This window comes from Lepidochelys olivacea (assembly GCF_965140295.1).
Source record: "Lepidochelys olivacea isolate rLepOli2 genome assembly, chromosome: 1".
NCBI classification, from domain to species: Eukaryota; Metazoa; Chordata; order Testudines; family Cheloniidae; genus Lepidochelys; species Lepidochelys olivacea.
In genome coordinates this window covers 267,814,248-267,835,510 of record NC_140411.1, presented here as the reverse complement: position 1 = coordinate 267,835,510, position 21,263 = coordinate 267,814,248, and the positions used below count along the sequence as shown (strand labels likewise).

The 21,263-nt window shown below is 44.2% G+C and overlaps 1 protein-coding gene across 6 annotated transcripts in view; it reads right to left on the bottom strand.

The window, feature by feature from the left end:
- Nucleotides 1-21,263, bottom strand: part of ANKS1B (ankyrin repeat and sterile alpha motif domain containing 1B) — a 754,152-nt gene that overhangs the window by 376,523 nt on the left and 356,366 nt on the right. For all 6 annotated transcript variants that reach the window (XM_084617338.1, XM_084617337.1, XM_084617336.1 and 3 more), the window contains one exon: nt 4,178-4,746. In XM_084617338.1, the coding sequence (XP_084473464.1) occupies nt 4,178-4,746 (569 nt within the window). The remainder of the gene's footprint in view (nt 1-4,177; nt 4,747-21,263) is intronic.

The following is a 21,263-nucleotide window of genomic DNA, read 5'->3' as shown; positions in this document are numbered from 1 at the left end:
AACCCATATCCCTATCTTGGCACCGGAGCACCAAGCCGCCGAGTACATAAACCGCAAGGGGTACTTTTCGATAGTGCTGCAAGCTCTGGTGGATCACAAGGGATGTTTCACCAACATCAACGTGGGATGGCCGGGAAAGGTGCATGACGCTCGCATCTTCAGGAACTCTGGTCTGTTTCAAAAGCTGCAGGAAGGGACTTTATTCCCAGACCAGAAAATAACTGTTGGGGATGTTGAAATGCCTATATGTATCCTTGGGGACCCAGCCTACCCCTTAATGCCATGGCTCATGAAGCCGTACACAGGCAGCCTGGACAGTGGTCAGGAGCTGTTCAACTACAGGCTGAGCAAGTGCAGAATGGTGGTAGAATGTGCATTTGGACGTTTAAAGGCGCGCTGGCGCAGTTTACTGACTCGCTTAGACCTCAGCGAAACCAATATTCCCACTGTTATTACTGCTTGCTGTGTGCTCCACAATATCTGTGAGAGTAAGGGGGAGACGTTTATGGCGGGGTGGGAGGCTGAGGCAAATCGCCTAGCTGCTGGTTACGTGCAGCCAGACACCAGGGCGGTTAGAAGAGCACAGGAGGGCGCGGTACGCATCAGAGAAGCTTTGAAAACCAGTTTCATGACTGGCCAGGCTACGCTGTGAAAGTTCTGTTTGTTTCTCCTTGATGAAACCCCCCGCCCCTTGGTTCACTCTACTTCCCTGTAAGCTAACCACCTCCCCTCCTCCCTTTAATCACTGCTTGCAGAGGCAATAAAGTCATTGCTGCTTCACAGTCATGCATTCGTTATTCATTCATCACACAAATAGGGAGATGACTACCAAGGTATCCCAGGAGGGGTGGTGGAGGAGGGAAGGAAAATGCCACACAGCACTTTAAAAGTTTACAACTTTAAAATTTATTGAATGACAGCCTTCTTTTTTTTGGGCAATCCTCTGTGGTGGAGTGGCTGGTTGGCCGGAGGCCCCCCCACCGCGTTCTTGGGCGTCTGGGTGTGGAGGCTATGGAACTTGGGGAGGAGGGCGGTTGGTTACAGAGGGGCAGCAGTGGCAGTCTGTGCTCCAGCTGCCTTTGCTGCAGCTCAACCATACACTGGAGCATTCTGGTTTGGTCCTGCAGCAGCCTCAGCATTGAATCCTGCCTCCTCTCATCACGCTGCCGCCACATTTGAGCTTCAGCCCTGTCTTCAGCCCGCCACTTACTCTCTTCAGCCCGCCACTTACTCTCTTCAGCCCTCCACCTCTCCTCCCGGTCATTTTGTGCTTTCCTGCACTCTGACATTATTTGCCTCCACGCATTCGTCTGTGCTCTGTCAGTGTGGGAGGACAGCATGAGCTCGGAGAACATTTCATCGCGAGTGCGTTTTTTTTTCTTTCTAAGCTTCACTAGCCTCTGGGAAGGAGAAGATCCTGTGATCATTGAAACACATGCAGCTGGTGGAGAAAAAAAAAGGGACAGCGGTATTTAAAAAGACACATTTTATAAAACAGTGGCTACACTCTTTCAGGGTAAACCTTGCTGTTAACATTACATCCATAGCACATGTGCTTTCGTTACAAGGTCACATTTTGCCTCCCCCCACCGCGTGACTACCCCCTCAACCTTCCCCCCTCCCTGTGGCTAACAGCGGCGAACATTTCTGTTCAGCCACAGGCAAACAGCCCAGCAGGAATGGGCTATACTGAGTGTCCCTGAAGAAAAGCACTCTATTTCAACCAGGTGACCATGAATTATATCTCACTCTCCTGAGGATAACACAGAGAGATAAAGAACGGATTTTGGTTGAATGCCAGCAAACATACACTGCAATGCTTTGTTCTACAGTGATTCCCGAGTATGTGTTACTGGCCTGGAGTGATAAAGTGTCCTACCATGAAGGACGAAATAAGGCTGCCCTCCCCAGAAACCTTTTGCAAAGGCTTTAGGACTACATCTAGGAGAACCGCAAATGCCAGGGCAAAGTAATCCTTTCACATGCTTGCTTTTAAACCATGTATAGCATTTTAAAAGGTACACTCACCAGAGGTCCCTTCTCCGCCTGCTGGGTCCAGGAGGCAGCCTTGGGTGGGTTCGGGGGGTACTGGCTCCAGGTCTAGGGTGAGAAACAGTTCCTGGCTGTCGGGAAAACCGGTTTCTCCGCTTGCTTGCTGTGAGCTATCTACAACCTCCTCCTCATCATCATCTTCTTCGTCCCCAAAACCTGCTTCCGTATTGCCTCCATCTCCATTGAAGGAGTCAAACAACACGGCTGGGGTAGTGGTGGCTGAACCCCCTAAAATGGCATGCAGCTCATCATAGAAGCGGCATGTTTGGGGCTCTGACCCAGAGCGGCTGTTCGCCTCTCTGGTTTTCTGGTAGGCTTGCCTCAGCTCCTTCAGTTTCACGCGGCACTGATTCGGGTCCCTGTTATGGCCTCTGTCCTTCATGCCCTGGGAGATTTTCACAAAGGTTTTGGCATTTCGAAAACTGGAACGGAGTTCTGATAGCACGGATTCCTCTCCCCAAACAGCGATCAGATCCCGTACCTCCCGTTCGGTCCATGCTGGAGCTCTTTTGCGATTCTGGGACTCCATCATGGTCACCTGTGCTGATGAGCTCTGCATGGTCACCTGCAGCTTGCCACGCTGGCCAAACAGGAAATGAGATTCAAAAGTTTGCGGTTCTTTTCCTGTCTACCTGGCCAGTGCATCTGAGTTGAGAGTGCTGTCCAGAGCGGTCAGAATGGAGCACTCTGGGATAGCTCCCGGAGGCCAATACCATCGAATTGTGTCCACAGTACCCCAAATTCGAGCTGGGAACGTCGATTTAAGCGCTAATCCACTTGTCAGGGGTGGAGTAAGGAAATCGATTTTAAGAGCCCTTTAAGTCGAAATAAAGGGCTTCACTGTGTGGACGGGTGCAGGTTTAAATCGATTTAACGTTGCTAAATTCGACCTAAAGTCCTAGTGTAGACCAGGGCTCAGTCATTGACATCAAATAGGTGATAACATTTTTTTTAAATAATCTTTAAACAGGGACTAAAAGGCTTCCCCTCTCAACTGCTCAGTTTTCACCCTCTTGAATCTTGTACTATCATCACTTTGCTAGTCATTAGAGAATCTTCTAGGAAAGATAGGACATAAATTTCTAATTTTGAAAAACAAGCTTTAAAAATAAATCAAACCAAACCAAACACCAAAACCCCTCCACACCTTTCATGCCGTCTTTATAGATCATAAAATGAGGGGTGTGTGTGTGGAGAGAGATACTCCCCTTTTGCAGCTTACCTTTAAAGAAAGGCAACTGCAGCTACACAAGAGTTGCAATATTTCAAATGCCCCCCTCTCCCAACTCATTCACCACAATAGGATGGGAACTTCAGTGTCTACTGTGGACAATTTATATGCTTAACATTTAGGACAGCAGTAAGGAAAAAACTCAATTAGAGTAAAGATGCTATAAAATTATTGAAAACTTTAAACCAAATTCTGAAACTACAGAAAAATGTCCTTCAAACGCATCACAAAAGCAGCATTAACCTGTACCCACATCCCAGATCAAAACAGCCCCGAGCATAGCTCCCCTCCAACACCCACTTATTCCTGCCAGGACCAAGAACATATGAAGTGCTGTGTACAAGGGCAATTGAATGTCAGAGGATGTGTTATACATCAAGGGCTTATGGAAACTCAACAGGTTTTGTTCCACTTAAAAAAGTGGGATCTACAGATTTTTCATATCTGCCATTCTCTATTGTCCCTTGTGGGCATTAACTGGTGCCCTAAAGAGACAAATGGAAATAATCAAAAAGCATAGAAATAGCCAGGAAGAGCAGCAATAAGAAGATATTTTATCAAGTTTATAAACTCCAGTAATGAAGAGGTTTAGTAGGATATAATATGTGCTTTCTCCTGAACATCACAGAAAGTTACAGGATTACTTCTGGTTGACTTAATTTCCCATGGAAACAATAGACTCTGCTAAGTGTTTGTCATTGAGAGCAAAAGTGGATTCCACTTTGTCCCAGCTGTCAAACCACTATGTATTTATTACCCCACGATACACATTCCCTGAGGATTTGTTGTTGGGCATATTCACTTTGTAATTTCTTCCCTCAGTAACTTTGAAAAGAGAATAGTTCCTTCACGATTTTATGCATTTGTTTGTTTGTAAAGTGACCAAAGACTTACTTCTTCCCATTCTGAAGTGAAGGATGGTGTTCTTTCAGAATTTCCTTTAGAATTTTGTTGGCTTGGCGTGGGTTCACTCCAGCTGCTTCCTGCTTTTTTCCCATTAGGTGGATAGGAGATGAGATTAGAGTCAGACTTTGAAACATTTTTGGATAAATGCATTTCAAGCAACGTCTTTGGCAAAGATCGAATCCTCCCAAGTGTGCACGCTCGCTCCACAAATCCCCCAGTAGTAATAACCCATTGCTCGCCTATTCTTGTTTTTGTGCCAACCAATGTGTGATTTTCTAATGGATTAATTTTAGTATGAAATATGGTTCTGTTTACAACTTGTGGTTTTTTTTTCTTAGCTGGAGGATCAGGGCTGTTTTCCTGCTGTTGTACTGTGTTCTTGTTTAAACTGCTTTCCAGTAGATCGCTGCAATGGTTTGCTTTACTATATAGTTGAAGTGGATTTTCAGGTGGGTCACATGCAGGTGATGACCCATGAAGTAGACCAGCAAATTGCTCAGCGGGGTATCCTTTGGGAAGCTTGTTTTCAGTGGATGTTTCTTGCTGACAAAGATTCTCTGCAAAATAGTAAGGGGTTTTTTTGTTTATAATTTTCATCAAATATCTTTAAAAACCATACTGGTCCTAACACAGGATTATTTTTGGTATGCTCTTTGGTACTTAAATATGTATGGAAACAGAAGCTTGATATTTCCTATCATAGCAGTCATGCACTGGTTTATTGTTAATCTGTTAGAAAATTGCATTTTGTTTTTTTCTTGATAAATTTGATTAATTGGTCGGCTTTGGTTGGAAAATAAACATGAACACCTCAGGACTGATGTAAATAAGAGCTAGTAGAAAGGGGAATTGTTAAGGTACTAACGGTCATTTTTATCTATTAACATGATGATTTCTCTAAATTTGCTATGGAGAAGAAATAGGTACAAACTATATAATCTGGTATAAACTACATTATCTGTGTACACTTGTATGTAGCATGTGCAACTATGATTGACAGAGATATTGTACTGTCAATAATTATTCTTTCTACAGCCTAGTTAGTAACTTTGCATCTAAACTAGGATTAATTTTTCCTGACAACAGCTAAAGAACAGTTCTGGATTTTGCTTTTATTTCTTGCAAATCTGCAAGAACAGTTTCAAAGTAACAGCAGCCATTGTATAAAAAAAAAAAAGAAAAAAAAAGAATAGGAAATCAATACATTTTATTGTCTCCAAAGTATCCCATGTCTCTTCTCTTTTTACAATAAGCTTTCTGTATGATTTGGTACAAAACACACTTTTTTAGCAACCACTAGGAATGTATTTGCCCTAGTAAACCTGTATCTACACAGACCAAGAGAAAGGACTGAGGGTTTCTCCACACACAAAAGTTGTACTGCTTTCACTATACTGGTAAAGTTAAAGCAGTACCACCCCCTTAATATGGATGCAGTTATAGCAGTGAAAGATGCGCCCTATTATTCCTGGTGCTTTTATACCAGTATAACTGTGGCTACACTAAGGTTGTACCTGTATAACTATTTCAGTTAAAAACCGAACCAAATATCACCCTCCTAATGGAAATAATTGTATCAGCGTAAAAACTGTACATAAAAACCTTTAAAGTCAGTTTGATTTTTGCGCACAGTGAAGCTATCAGAAGGAATAAAATTTATCACCATATCATAAATTGCAAGAAAGTTGATCAGTTTCCTCCAATTTTCTAAAACTTGTCATAAACCATGGTTCTTAAACTATGGTCCATAGAAACCTTCCTGATGGTCCATAAAATGAAACAAAATTTGAGAAACAAGCAGTGGGAGATCTAGAGAGTTGGGAGAGGAGATTGAACACAAGAGGCCCTCCTCTTTCACTGGTCAATAGTCTGAAAAATTGGAGAACTACTCTTCCAAGCACATTGCTCAACACTATTGCACAATACTAAGCAGAACTAGAAGGAATGTAATAGCCTGTTAAAGAAAAAGTACTTATCTCCTTTGAAAAACAGATGCCTAAAATATATCTGTTAGGCAGACCTGAGCATTTTGGAACAGAGAAGTTGTAGGATGTTATGGCAAAGAAGAGGACGTGGGATGTGATAGAGTTTGCAGAATCAATGACATCAGGAAGTCTGTTTTGGGGAGGGAAAAAGAGGGCAAACCCCTTATTTTCTTTCACCTTTTGAAATTTGCTGGGTGAGTTCTGTGGGGGCATCACCTGGAGGGTAAATTTGGAAGGTGGCAGCTGTATATAAGCTGACTTACTTGACTCTACTGAGAGAGCAGGATCATTCTGACTGTGCACCGAATAACCATGACTGTGAGATCTCTCTCTCTGGTTGTGTGTCTAATTTACTTAGAAGTGTTAGTTGATAGTTTGCCTTTTCTTTTTTTAGGCATTTTCCTTTCTATAGTTTGCTTTAAATAGAATATTCTAATAGTTTGTTGTATACAATCCTTTCTTTTCTCCATTTGAGTTGAACACTGAATATTCTGTAAATACATCCAATCTATATATATATATTTGCTTGGTTTTATTATTGCTCACTCACTGTGGGTTTTTAGTGTAAGGGACATGGGCGTAGGTGGTCTTGCCTAGCAGTCACAGGTAGACTGGGGTCCGCACATTAGGGACAGTAATCGGTGAGCAGGGATTGGAGGAATCACTAGAGCTGGGTTCAATAAGCAAGAGTCATGGTCAAAGTCAGGCTGGTGTAGGAGACCAGAGATCAAAGGTAGCATGAGTCTGGAATCAGGATCAGAATCAGGCTGGGATCGGAAGCCAGAGACCAAGAGACAAGGTGAGGTCTCGAGTCGCAGCAGTCCCAAAGTCTGTGTGGTTGCTCAGACAACTTCTTCGGGCACCCTCCAGGGTTAAATAAGGCACTTGACCAATCAGAGGCTCACAGGACTCTGTTACTTTGGATCTCTTGGGCTTCCTGTGGTGCCTACTCTCTACAATACTCACTGTCTGTGGCTTGGCATGGCCACCGGGGGGGCACTGTGGCACTATCAGCTGTCCCAGGCTCTCCAGACCAAGGTTCTAATCCCTGAATTCTAGTTACACCCCTTCAGGGGCACCCTTCCTCCAGGTGGGTGCTAGGCCTGGTTTATCTGTGTGGTCTAGATTAAACCTTTTTACTAGGTCAAGGGGCATGGACTTGGGAAGCGGGTTCCCAGGAGTGTTCTTTGGGATCATAGCCCCTCCTCCCCCAAGTCAATCAGGTAGTACAGTCTGCCCCTCTGCAGTTTAGATTTAAGGATAACATGGACTATATATTCCTCATACCCATGGACCTGGACTGGCAAGCTAGCTGTTGGGACTGATTGGGAAAGAGGTCTATATAACAGTTCAGCAGGGTTATGTGGAAAATGCATTTTAAGAGCTCGAGAGAGCTTCAATTTGAAGGTGATGGGTTTTTTTTGCTGAACTGGTGGTCTAACTTGGAAGATGTCTTGTTTCTATGGAGATGTTTTGCTGCAAGTCAGACCATTTGGCCTACCATGAAGGCTGAGCCTTTCTGGAGTCGACGGTTTGTGTATCACTTTTAGTCCTATTTTGCATCTTTGCGGTGTCCTTAAGCTCTTCCTGGATATGGTGAATTTGCTGGATCCAGTCAGCAGCTGCTGGGTTCAGGGAAGCTGCTAGCAAGGCTGCATAGAAGCAAGGGTGGAACCCATAACTGGCAAAGAAGGGACTCTGCCCCATGGAGGCATGATTGGCATTGAATGAGAACTTGGAGTAAGGAAGGAGGGAGAACCAGTTATCTTGATGGTAGCTGACAATGCATCTTAGGTATTGCTCTAATTCTTAATTCACTCTCTCTGTCTGCTCATCTGTCTCGCGGTGAAAAGTAAAAGGAGGAGGGAAAAGTGCAAACATCCATGAGCCAGACTACTTCATGTACAAAGTGTGAAACAAACTGGGCTTCGGTATGGAAGCCCACAAAGATGGATCGCTTGAACCACCAGGAGTTGAGCCACTGTTTCTGCAGAGGGCAGGCTGTCACAGGGAATGAAGTGCACCATTTTGGTCAGTTGGTTTACAGAAATCAAGACTACAGTGTGGCTATCAGAGTCAAGGACTTCCACTACGAAGTCCATTGTGATTGAAGCCCAGAATCTAGGCGTGGTCTCCAGAGGTGCTAGGGCACCAAGGGACTTAGAATTTCATATCTTAGTGGGCACACACAGCTCAGGAATCAACATAGTCCTGGACTTCAGGCCACATATGGGGCCACCAGAAGAAATAGAAAGCTATGTGGAAAGTCTTAAAGTGACCAAAGTGGCCTGCAATGAAGTGTCATGACAGAGATGGAGCACTTCTAGCCAGGGGGCCCTGGTGGAACGCACATGTGCTCATCGAGGTAGGTGATCCCATCCTGTGTGGAGCACTGCATTTTGATTCTGGCTCTCATTTGCTCAGGCTGTTCCGTCACCTCCTGAGATAACAGATTGCCTCGCAAAGTGGATCAGATTAGATCAAGGAGGTCTTGGCATATTACGGCACTAAGGAAGTTGCAAGGAGAAAGGGTAGTTCTTGGTTGCTCCTTGCTCCCGTGGTAGAATTCCCCCTTTCAGAATAAGGCTTTGGCTTTCCCATTCTTGGATCCCAGGTGATAGGTGATGACAAAATTGAATGGAGAAAAGAATAACACCCATCTGAGCTGCCTTTGGTTCAAGGCTTGAGCCTTCGATAGATATTCAAGGTTCTCATGGTCAGAAAAGACTTGCAGTGGGTGGGTGATGGTGCCACTCTTCAAATTCAATTGCAAGTAGTTCCTTATTTAATATTTCATAATTCTGTTTGGCAGAGGTGAGTTTTCAGGAGTAGTGGGCATAGGGGTGCAACATTTGCTGTGGTCTATGCCTCTGAGAGAGTATGGCCCCAGTGGCTACCTTGGAGGCATCAGCTTCCATTACGAAGGCCTGGGCTGGGTGCTGGTGTGCTAGAATGGAAGCAGAGGTGAAGGCAACTTTGAACTATTTGAAAGAATTGTGAGCTTTGGGTATTTAAACAAATTTAGCAGCCTTGCGGAGGAGGTTAGTAATGGGGGCTATTTGTACTGAGAAGCCTGGAATGAACCATCAGTAAAAATTTGCAAAGCCCAGGAAGCAGTGTAACTCCTAACAGGTCCTGGGCATGGATCATTTGCAGCCAGCCTCCACCTTCTGGGGATTCATCTTGATGCCGTCTGGAGAAAAGATGTAACCCAAGAATTCTGTCCATGTTCTTTCCAGGATGGAATGAACATGGCAACAGTGCTGCTCAGGATTATCTGAAAAGACAAGTATGTCATCAAGATAGCCGATTATATACTGGTTAAGGAAGTGTCTAATTATGTCATTCATGAAGTGTTGAAAGAATGCAGGAGCGTTGGTCAGCCAGAATGGCATAACTCAATTTTTGAAGTGCCCAATCAGGTTTGAAAGGCAGTCTTCCATTTGTCTCCTGCCTTGATGAGCACTAGATTATAGGTGCCCCAGGGGTCCAGTTTGGTGAAAATTCTGGCAGATTGGAAACTCCAAGATTATGTGGAGAGGGTACCTGTTTCAGACCATCACCTGGCTTAGGGCCCGATATTCGATGCAAAGGCATAGTGTTTCATCCTTTTTCTTAACAAAAAGGACTGGAACCCCTGCTGAGGAGATGGAGTGCCAGCTGAAGTCCTAGGCCAGGTTTTCTTGGATACATGCATGAAGGGCTCCTAACTTGGGCTTGGACATTACATAGATCCATCCATAAGGGACCTTCACCCGGGTTGCAGGTCATGGGGCAATCATAGTCCCTGTGCAGAGGTAGTGTGTCTGCGCTCTTCTTCTCTAAAACATCCACATAATCCCCATACTTTTCAGGGAGATGGGGACTCAGGTTTGGGAGTGACTCTTTCTGGCCAGCTTCTGCCATCTGGCATTTCCAAACAGGTTCTGTCATTTCTGATCAGCTGCAGGAATCCTGGACTAGGGGGTTGGGGCCACCTGCACGTAGGCAGGTGGGGCCACTTAGGGCAGCATTCAGAGGAGAAGCTGATCCTTTTCTTGCCAGGAGTTGCAAGGATCCATGCTGCTCCAACCAGGTGATGCCAAGAATTAGGGAGAAACATTGAGAATTCATCAGATTGAACTGTAGCACTTTCCAGTAGCCCTAGATTATGACCTCTAGGAGTATTGTTTCCTGTATCACTGGCCCCAAGGACAGGAGGGACCCCTCTACCATTTCTATGAGAACCAATATGGGCTTTAAATGGAGTGGGATTTGTAGTGCTTGAGGAGCTTTGGCATCTATGAAGTTATCAATAGCCCTGAAATCAATCAGGACTCAGCGGTGGGGAATTGGCTTGGCCCCATCCATGGGACATAATTCTATTCCTATTTGGAAGCGTGGGGAGGACCTGCATGTCTCGAGGGTTGGGGGTGGGTCTAGTGCATAGTGTCATGGCGATGGGCAGGCCATCCCTGCCATACGTCCTGGGCTCACTCACTTCCTGATTGCTTGCAGGTTGAGGTCCATGACAGGCATGAGCTGAGGGCATGTCCTGGTGCTCTGCAATTAAAAAAAACAGGTTATTGTGCTGTCATCATTCCTTTTCTTCCAAAATCTAGTGTCAGTGGACCAGATCAACCTGCAGCAGTTCATGGTTGGACCCTGGGGTTTTTGGTGTGGATGAAGCAGTAGCAGGGTGCCCCTCCGCTCCTCCTTTTGCTCTCTCAGCCAGTTGTCAATGCAGAGAGAGAGAGAGAGAGACAGAGAGAGAAGTCAATGAATGCATCCAAATGGGTCAGGGTCTCACCATGGGCTACCTCATCATTTACTTCCTCACTTAGTCCACACTGAAAATTATGCAGTTGGGCTGCCTCATTCCATTCAATGGCAGCTGCGAGCATATGAGGAAGCTGGCCTTGCCCGTGCTGGAGCCTTTGTCATGCAGCTTCCGCTGAGCGAGAGCGATGAGGATAATAAAAAATGGCTAAAATGCTTGCAGAAAGGAATTCCAGTCTGTTAACACTGGGTTGTCCTGCTCCAGCAGGGGAGAATAATAAAATCATAGAGTATTAGGGTTGGAAGAGACCTCAGGAGGTCATCTAGTCCAATCCCGTGCTGAAAGCAGGACCAACCCCAATTAAATCATCCCAGCCATGGCTTTGTCAAGCTGGACCTTAAAAACATCTAAGGAAGGAGATTCCACCACCTCCCTAGGTAATCCATTACAGTGCTTCACCACCCTCCTAGTGAAACAGTTTCCTAATATCCAGCGTAGACCTCCCCCACTGCAACTTGAGACCATTGCTTCTTGTTCTGTCATCTGCTACCACTGAAAATACCCTAGCTCCATCCTGTTTGGAAGGCCCCTTCAGGTAGTTGAAGGCTGCTATCAAATCCCCCCTCACCTCCTCTTCTGCAAACTAAATAACCCCAGTTCCTTCAGCTTCTCCTTGTAAGTCATGTGCCCCAGCCCCCTAATCATTTTCGTTGCCCTCCTCTGGACTCCCTCCAGTTGGTCCACATCCCTTCTATAGCGGGGGGACCAAAGCTGGATGCAATACTCCAGGTGTGGCTTCTCCAGTGCCAAATAGAAGGGAATAATCACTTCCCTCGATCCACTGGCAATGCTCCTACTAATACAGCCCAATATGCCTTTGGCTTTCTTGGCAACGAGGGCACACTGCTGACTCATATCCAGCTTCTCATCCACTGTAATCCCTAGGTCCTTTTCTGCAGAACTGATGCTTAGCCAGTCGGTCCCCAGCCTGTGTATGGGACTCTTCCTTCCTAAGTGCAGGACTCTGCACTTGTCCTTGTTGAATCTTACCAGATTTCTTTTGGCCCAATCCTCCAATTTGTCTGGGTCATTCTGGACCCTATCTCTACCCTCCAGCGTATCTACCTCTCCCCACAGTTTAGCATCATCTGTGAACTTGCTGAGGGTGCAATTAATCCCATCATCCAGATCATTGATAAAGATGTTGAACAAAACCGGCCCCAGGACCGACCCCGGGGCACTTTGCTTGATACCGGCTGCCAACTAGACATCGAGCTGTTGATCACTACCCGTGGAGCCCAACAATCTAGCCAGCTTTCTATCCATCTTATCATCCATTCATCCACTCCATACTTTTTTAACTTGCTGGCAAGAATACTGTGGGAGACTGTATCAAAAGCATTGCTAAAGTCAAGATATATCACATCCACTGCTTTCCCCATATCCACAGAGCCAGTTATCTCATCATAGAAAGCGATCAGATTGGTGAGGCATGACTTGCCCTTGGTGAGTCCATGTTGACTGTTCCTGATCACCTTCCTCTCCTCCAAGTGCTTCAAAATGGATTCCTTGAGGACCTGCTCCATGATTTTGCTGAGGACTGAAGTGAGGCTGACTAGTCTGTAGTTCCCCGGTTCTCTTTCTTCCCTTTTTAAAATATGGGCACTATATTTGTCTTTTTCCAATTGTCTGGGACCTCCCCCAATCACCATGAATTTTCAAAGATAATGGCCAATCCAGAAACTCAATCCAGCACTTTTCTAGCAAGTAAACTGATAAGTAGTCCCACCCTGGCCTCGTTGGTGGGATGCATTTGAGGGCAGAGCAGGAAAAGATGGCATTGGTTCAGAAACCCCTTGAACTTCTGGTGGTTTCCATCAAAATGTTAATGTAGTGGTATTGCGGGGTCCTGTTCAGAGAGCAATGGCCCAGCCTGAGCCTGAAGTATGGTATTCTCTTCCCGGGATCATGCTAGCTGCTTGTGAAGTGTCTGATTTTCTGCTAAGAACTGCGCTACTTGGGATCACAGCTTTGAAGATGCATGATCTGCTCCTGCAGATTTAGTATCCCATGGGGTCCAGTGGGTGATGGTAGACCTGCCCCTTCCATATACCTGTTAAAGGCTCCCACGGAGGGGGTTGGAAGTAAAATATAAGGGACCGGGGCTTAGACAGTCTTGCTAGCCGTCACAGTTGGACTATGTCAGGAATATAGTCGGTGAGCAGCGGTTGAAGGAATCACTAGAGCCAGGTTCAATAAGGAAGAATCGGGGTTAAAATCAGGCCAGGGTTGGAGATCAAATGTAGTAAGAGACTGGAATCAGGGTCAGCACCAGGCTGGAGTCAGAGACCAGAGATAGCACCAGGATGGAATCAGGAGGTAAGAGTCAGAGTCAGGCTGGGATGAGAGGCTGGAGATCGATAGATAAAGTGATGTCTGGAGTTGCAGCAGGCCCAAAGTCTGTGTGGTTGCCCAAATAACTTTCTGGGGCACCCTCTAGGACTAAATAGGGTGCTTGGCCAATCAAAGGGCAGCAGGTAACTGTCACTCTGGGTCTCTTGAGCAGTACTTCCTGTGGTAGCTACTCTACAGAGTGCTCCCTGAATGTGGCTCTGGCTGGTCTCCTGGTGGCAATTTGGGACCATCAGCTGTCCCAGGCTTTACAGCACTGTGTTCTAGTCCCCAGATCCTTACACATAGCATGAAGACTTTTTCTAGGAAGTAGAATCAACATAATTTGCAGAGAGGCCAAAGACATACTTTACTAGGTGCTTTACAGGACCAATGAAAATACATGTTCCAAGTGACTGGCTTAGTATGTTCATTAGAATTGTAATAAAATATCATTCTGGTTATTGAAGAGCTACTTTATGGCAGTGCTGATGACTGATCTCTTATACAAACTAAAAACATCTGAGGGCTTGTTTTCACCACCACTGCGGTACTGATGTAGCGCATCTAGTGAAGATGTGCTACATCAACAGGAGAGCGCTTTCCCTTCAACGTAATTACTCCACCTTAATGAGAGGTGGAAGCTATGTTGGCAGGAGAGTGTCTCCCACCAACATAGTGTGGTGTAGACACTGCTTTTAGTCAATGTAACTTACGTCGCTCAGGGGTGTTTTTTCACCCCCCGGGGTGACGTAAGTTACTTCGACTTAAGCGGTAGTATAGACAAGCCTTGAGTGTGCTTTTGTATACTGAGCACTGAATTCTTTTCTCTGTACTTTTCAAGTACAAAGTGCAAGAAAAGTAGGAAGATTTCTATGATTTTCGCTTTCAACACTTCCTCTAGTGTGGTTTACCCAAATAACAAAATTATTGAACATAGCTTCCCAAATTTAAAGGGTATGGTGTTACCAAAGGTTAAAAATAGCTGAGTGATTAGGAATAAGATTCAAATCTTCTTACAGACACTCCTTTTGTCAGTGGGTAGCGAATGTCCCTCACATGTGAATCTTTTTATGTAAATTTTTTGATGACTAGCAAAGCATTGGTAGTCTTGTTGCATCCATCTTTCACTAATGAAGTCCAAACACAAAAGAAACAGAAACAAACAGGAACTACATTCATGCACACATGCAGATATCTGCATTTGTCTGTCAAAAGGTCAAAGCAGGGTCCGTATCTGATGTGGCCAATGTGGGACAGCCACACTGGTATGTAAAACTTCTGGTATATAAAACGTTGGTGGAAGGGTGCTCACTTCTTACCCAATGAAGATTTATTATGGGAGAGGAACTGAAAAGCAGATTTTTTTTGTTTTTACATACCACTTACGGTCATTGATATTACTGAAGTGTAATGTGAATATTTAATATAACAGTTTCACCCAAATGTCATTTTAATAGTGTGCATTATAGGCAAGGATGGTAGCACTGCCTATCGTTAAGATTCTGCAACACTTCCTATGATAAGACACTGTTTTCAGATAAGTATAATTTTGCCAGACTTTAACCATTTGGGCTGAAATTTGCTATGCTGGCTATCTGCCTCTGGCTGATTTATTTATTTATTTTAATGTTAAAGCCAAAATGATTCAACTGTTTCCAAGAACAAGGCGAGGGGAAAATATAAGTTCTGACATTTAACAAAATGTAACAACCTTTTTCAAATAGCTCTAGTGCCCCCATGCTTTGGAGTAAGCACTGGAAATCTTGCAGAGAAGTGGCCCTTGTGCCAGGCAAGTGCCTTTTGTTGTTCCTGTGAAAATCAGCCCAAATTTGGCCAAGTTAAAAGCCTTTGAAGAAATCTTAGTTTGCACATGCACAGTAGAGACATTTCAGATTTCAGCAGCTAAAATCTCATAGATTTCATCCTCACTGCATGCTCCAAGCCCTCACAACTCCTAATGCTGACCAGATTGCTCATGCACCCTCCACACAGAGGAACTGAGCATGCTCCAATCTAGGGCTGTAGGGATCTTGCTGGGTTTTCTCTGTAACTATTACTCTGGGCAGCTTTGGGCCACGGTGAGGTCAGGGACCACAAGCGAGAGTGGGGAGCATGTCTCTCCAATGCTATCAAGGAACACCCTCCTGGTGCCCAAGCAGTGTGGATGAAGAAGCTGCCTGACTTGAATGCAGGGGAGATAAAAGCTGAACTAGGGGAAGGGAAGAGAATAGATTGCGACAAGAAGTGAGAGAGAGAGTGGGTGGGGGAGAGAAGCTGTGACTGAGTGGGAGGAAACTAGAATTGCTCAGACAAGGAAACTGGGACTGGTAAACAGTAGGGGGAGGAATGGAGCAGGAGGGAGACAACTGGAAGCCAGAAGGGAGGGTAAAGACAGATAAGACTAGAAGCAGTCTGATCAGGAAACCTTAATTCTGGCATTTCCTAACTTTTGAGAGCTTGACTTTCAAACTTATTAATTTTTTAACACAGTTCTTTGTGTGTAATAAATTATTTTGCTGTAGCATCAGTATTGTGGGTGCTTAGTGCCATTTTGTCGAGGGAATATAGGAAGTTCAACAGTGGACTAGATCAGTGCTCTATCTAGTACAATATCCTTTCTCTGTGGCCGATTCTTGATGCATCAGAGGAAAGCAAGTAATGGATAATTCTTGATGCATCACAAGGAAGCAAGTAATGGATAATCACAGAATAACCTGCCCATATGGAAGTTTCTTCCAAACACAAAACCGCTAGTCATTAGCCTGAAACATGAGGTGTAATATAAATCGTTAAATGTTATTCTGTCTAATATAACTGTGGATGTTCTCATTATCCATATTGATGTCTGATTTTTTTAATTCCTTTTTTGAGCTCTTGGCCTCAATTATATTTAGCCACAAAGAGTTCTACAGGTTAATCATATGTTGTACGAAACAGTATTTCCTTTCATCAGTTTTAAATTTTAGCTTTTGGCTTCATCGTGCATCCCCATAGTCTTGAATTAGGAGAGAGGGTACATAGGAGTGCCAGATGTAACATCTCTATACTTTCTTTATTTTAAATACTCCTATATAATGTCCTTCTTTTCTATTTCTCTCCAAAATAGGCAGTCCTATTTTTTCAAACACTCTCAGATAGATGTCTTTCCATAGCTCTTAATAATCATCATTTGTCTTGAAAAGCCTCCTATTTCTATTTAATCATTTTTTGGATGGATGACCAAAATTGGACACAGTATTCTAGACTATACCTACAAAGGATGCTCAAAATGTGATATTTTACATATTAAATTCCTATCCCATTCTTTATACATAATAATATTTTGCTTGCCCCTCTTCAGGGTGGATAAAAATTGATTATTTATAAATAAATTTTTAAAAAATTGATTTTTAAATTTAAATACAGATTGAAATTGACAATTTATGTTAAGACTTAAACCCTTATTATAATCTATTTAAATTAAATACAAAAGTAATTTTAAGCAATACATGTTTGCAGCCAGGTTTTAAAGAAAGTCAAACCATTGAACTGATGGAAATCATTAAGTATTTGGAACCCGAATTTGTTGAAGTGCTAAACCAGATTTGACAGTAGTAGCTACTTATGCAGGTGCAGAGAGAATATTTTCGTTAATTCATCTAGTTCAATTCAATGATAGGTGATTCAAAGTTAAGATACCGGTGGGCGTTGAAAAAATCAGAAAATCTTGTTTTCCTCTTCCAGTCTGTGAATAAAAACTGGGTGTGAGAGGATGAGATCTACTACTTTTAAAAGCTTGAAGAATATGGTGACCAGAAACAATCCGTTCAATTTACTAACTTCAGATAATACTTCCTTTGTTTAATAAATCAATTTTAAATGCAAAACATTTTAAACATATGTATCCAGCATATATAAAGTAGTTTTATTTAATTTAAAAAATATAGTGCTATTTTTATACTTTTTACTTTGCATTTGAGTTTCCAAACAGAGCTTACTACAAATCTCAAGTAAAAATTAATCATTATAAATAAGAAATGCATCATTCACTATTTTCTAACCTAATATAAACAAAACTTACTTTAATTCAGATTCTTAATTTTAAATTCTTGTAATTGCTTAAATAAATGTGTACAGAAATAATGAATTCTCCTGGTTAGCAAAAAGAAGCACCGACTCTTGTGTGGTGGCTATATTTAGTTGCAAATCAACATGTTTTAATGGTTTCCAACCAACAATAATCAACCTTACTTCAGGGAAATAACTGAAAAGTACAAATGCAATTTAAATCAAGGTTTCCTGCTTGCTGCTTTAAATCAATCCACCCTGCTTTTTGACTGCTGTTGGGCACTGAAAAGGTGTTGTTTTCACTGAGTTGTCTATAGAGGCCTAGAGTTGTTTCTTGAATGGTTTCAGTTAATTTTAAATCCATCACATATATGAACAGTTAAAATTGTTTTTCCCAATGTGCTCAATGCCCTAGTTTTCTTAGCCCCTCTAAAGCTCTTCAGTCTTCACTCAGTATTTATAACTATCTTTAATTGTTGTTTCAACTTGTTTAATTGGCATTGAAGTAAGGGCATTGTTTTGTTAAAGGGTTACCATCACCAGCCAAGCCTTCCCTATCCTTGCACAGGTACTCAGAGAAAGATCTATATGAGCAGGTCCTTGGGATGCCCAAGAAAGAGAATACTTGGAGAAGGCATAGTTCCTCAGCTGAATCTCACCTGGAGGAATTCTGTTTGTTAAACTATTTTCTTTTCTTTCTAACCCTAAAGAAAAAAACCTTGAGGAAGAGATCTCACTTATGAATCTTGTTTGTGCTGCTGCTGTGCCATTCCACAAGCTTACAGTCACGAACAATGTCTGAAATGCAAAAATATATATAGGTGTACTTGTTTCAGCACCTCTGATGTCATCATTATTCTTGGGTGCAGTGCATGTATTGCCTGCCTATCTGACTGCCTTTGTTATGGAAGTGTCCATAATATTACCGTGTGTGCAGTGCATGTAAAACATTTTAGAACATATTTCCATTTACAGACACTAAATAATCCAGGTTTGCCATTATCTCACAGCCTCATATTGCTATTTTGCTAGTATCACTAGGGTATATACAACCAGCTTTTGATTTAGACAACAGTGTGCAATTTAAACACCTATTTACACATGGGTGCACCGCAGTACACCTCCTGTGGTACAAATATGGATTTCTGCTGACTACCATTTCCTGTTTACACTGCTTGAGTGGTGTAATTTACAAATACCTCATCAGACTAACACGACATTCTGAATCTCACTCAGAGACTGCTGAATTTATTAAACAAAGTTCAGGAGTATTCTAAATTCAAATACATTATGTGAATTTCCTATTCTGACTTATTATAACTGACTTATTCATACTTGCATCCCAAGAGATGCCCATTTCAGAAGTAGACTTAGCTAAAGAGTAGTGCCTATTAATAGGGGTGAGGAGAAAGAATTTATCCATTACATTTTTGAACATTTTTTCTATCTACCAAGTTACATCTTTAACAAGCACCGTTGTTGCCATGGCAAGGGTTTCTAATGTAGAATAAAAATTCGCTGTTAGAGATTTGTGCATAGCTATGGTAACAACCAAATTATGACACCTGTGCTTCTAATCTATTCAAATTCTGCTTGTGTTTGATCTGGAAAGATGCTTTTAGAAATATGCTCTGCACATGTGTAATAGCTATCCAAAATTCTATCCTCAGCACTGAAGTCCACATAATCACTCAGTTGACAAACCCGGCAATCCAATTTCAGTGATATTAGCAGAGTATCCAGTGAGCCTCTCTTGTCCTTTCTTACATATTTATGCAAGTTGGAGCCACCTGCTTAGGAGGATGGTAGGCGAATAGCAGCTTGTTTGGCAAAAAAAAATGGCTTTGACTACTGGGATACTTTACGTGTCAATATCATCACTTGTATTTTCAAGGTGATACAACATGATAAGCCAGATAAAGTCACAAATTTCCAGTATTTCAGCTCTGAAATGGAAAATCAATAGAACAGCAACCTATTACTTCATATGGCAGACAACAGTGCTCTGAACAAGGGCCAGCAACTTGAAGGTAATGTGGTAGCTGCAAATTTCTTTAAAGAGGTGCTGCAGTATGTTCTCACTCTAGTAAATGTTATAGCTAGGTACATTGGATCTGCATGGGAGATGTAGTAATGTAATTATTAAGCAGTTTATCAAGAACATGGGATATTGCACAGCCTTGTGTTTTCTCTACTGTGAAACTCTAGTCACCAATAGCAACACAAATAAGGAGCAGCAATGGCCAGCTGTCTTATCTCAAACTCTCCCTACTAGAAACAAAGGGATCTGACTCCAAGGGAATCTGCTCTCAGTGCCCCAAAATGCCATACACAAACATCAAATGCCACTGACAGCACAAGCCTTCTGAAGCCCTTAAGTCTCCCAGAGGTCACTACCAGATTTTTTCAGCCCCCAATAATATTTTGTTTTGCTTCATCTCACATCATTTTAGCCTTCATTTTAGCTGCACTTTGGCACCTGACTGGACTCCTCCACCTAACAACTGGTTCATTACTGACACCTATCTAACGGCACTTACTGCCACCATTTTTCTCTCGTGCCTCATCTTGACCCTTGTCTTTGTCCTTCTGGTATGTATCAGTACTCTTTTTCATCACTCATGACTAGGACTCTGCCAATTTCACGGCCATGAAAAACATGTCACGAACAGTGAAATAAGCCCTTCCCCGTGAAATCCGATGTCCCCTTGTTCCTAGGAGTGGCCCAGCAAAAGGGGCTCCTAGCTCTGGCTGGGTTGGAGAGGGACAGGACTTGTCCATCCCCTGCACAGCCACTTCTGGGGGGGAGGGGGAATGGAGGGACTAGACCAGGGGTGAGTCAACTTTTTGGCCTGATCGCCACATCAGGATTCCAAAACTGTATGGAGGGCCAGGTAGGGAAGGCTGTACCTCCCCAGACAGCCAGGCCCTCACCCCCTATCCACCCCCTCCCACTTCCTGCCCCCTGACTGCCCCCCTCAGAACTTCCCCCCTCCCCCCGCTCCTTGTCCCCTGACCTCCCTCTCCCAGGACCAGCCACCCCTAACCGCCCCCCCGGGGCCCCATCTCCCTTTCCCCTGACTGCCCCGACCCCTATTCACACCCCTGCCCCGACAGGCCCCCCAGGACTCCAGCGCCTATCCAACCTCCCCCTGCTCCCTGTCCCCGACTGCCCCCCTAAACCTCCGTCCATTCCAGCCACCCCCTGCTCCCTGTCCCCTGACTACCCACCAGGACCTCCTGCCCCTTATCCAACCCCCCTGCTCCCTGCCCCCTTACCATGCTGCTCTGAGCAGCATGTCTGGTAGCCATATCACCGTGCTGCTCCTTGTCCCCTGACTGCTCCCCCAGGACCTCCTGCCCCTTATCCAACCTCCCCACACCCTGCTCCCTTACCATGCTGCTCAGAGCAGCATGTCTGGCAGTTGCGCCGCCCGGCAGGAGCTCGCAGCCCCGCCGCCCAGAGTGCTGGCAGCACGGTGAGCTGAGACTGCGGGGGTGGGGGGGAGAACAGTAGGGGAGGGACTGGGGGCTAGCCTCCCTGGTCGGGAGCTCAGGGGCTGGGCAGGATGGTCCCGTGGGATGGATGTGGCCCACAGGCCGTAGTTTGCCCACCTCTGGACTAGACCCACCTCCACCAGGTGCCTCCATCTGCTGTAGGATGCTCTGGGACTGGGCAGCAGCCCCAGAGGTTCCTGCAGTTGGAGGGGACTTGTGGAGTTGAGTCTGATCTTCCCTGTGCTGCTAGGAGTGCCCCAGCAAAGGGGGGTCCTAGCTGCTAGTACAGGTCGGGCTGTGGCAGGACAGGACTTGCTCTTTCCCTGCAGGGCTGCTCTTGGGTATCTCTCCCAGCTGCAGATAGCTCCATGTCCCTTCCTCCCCACTCTGT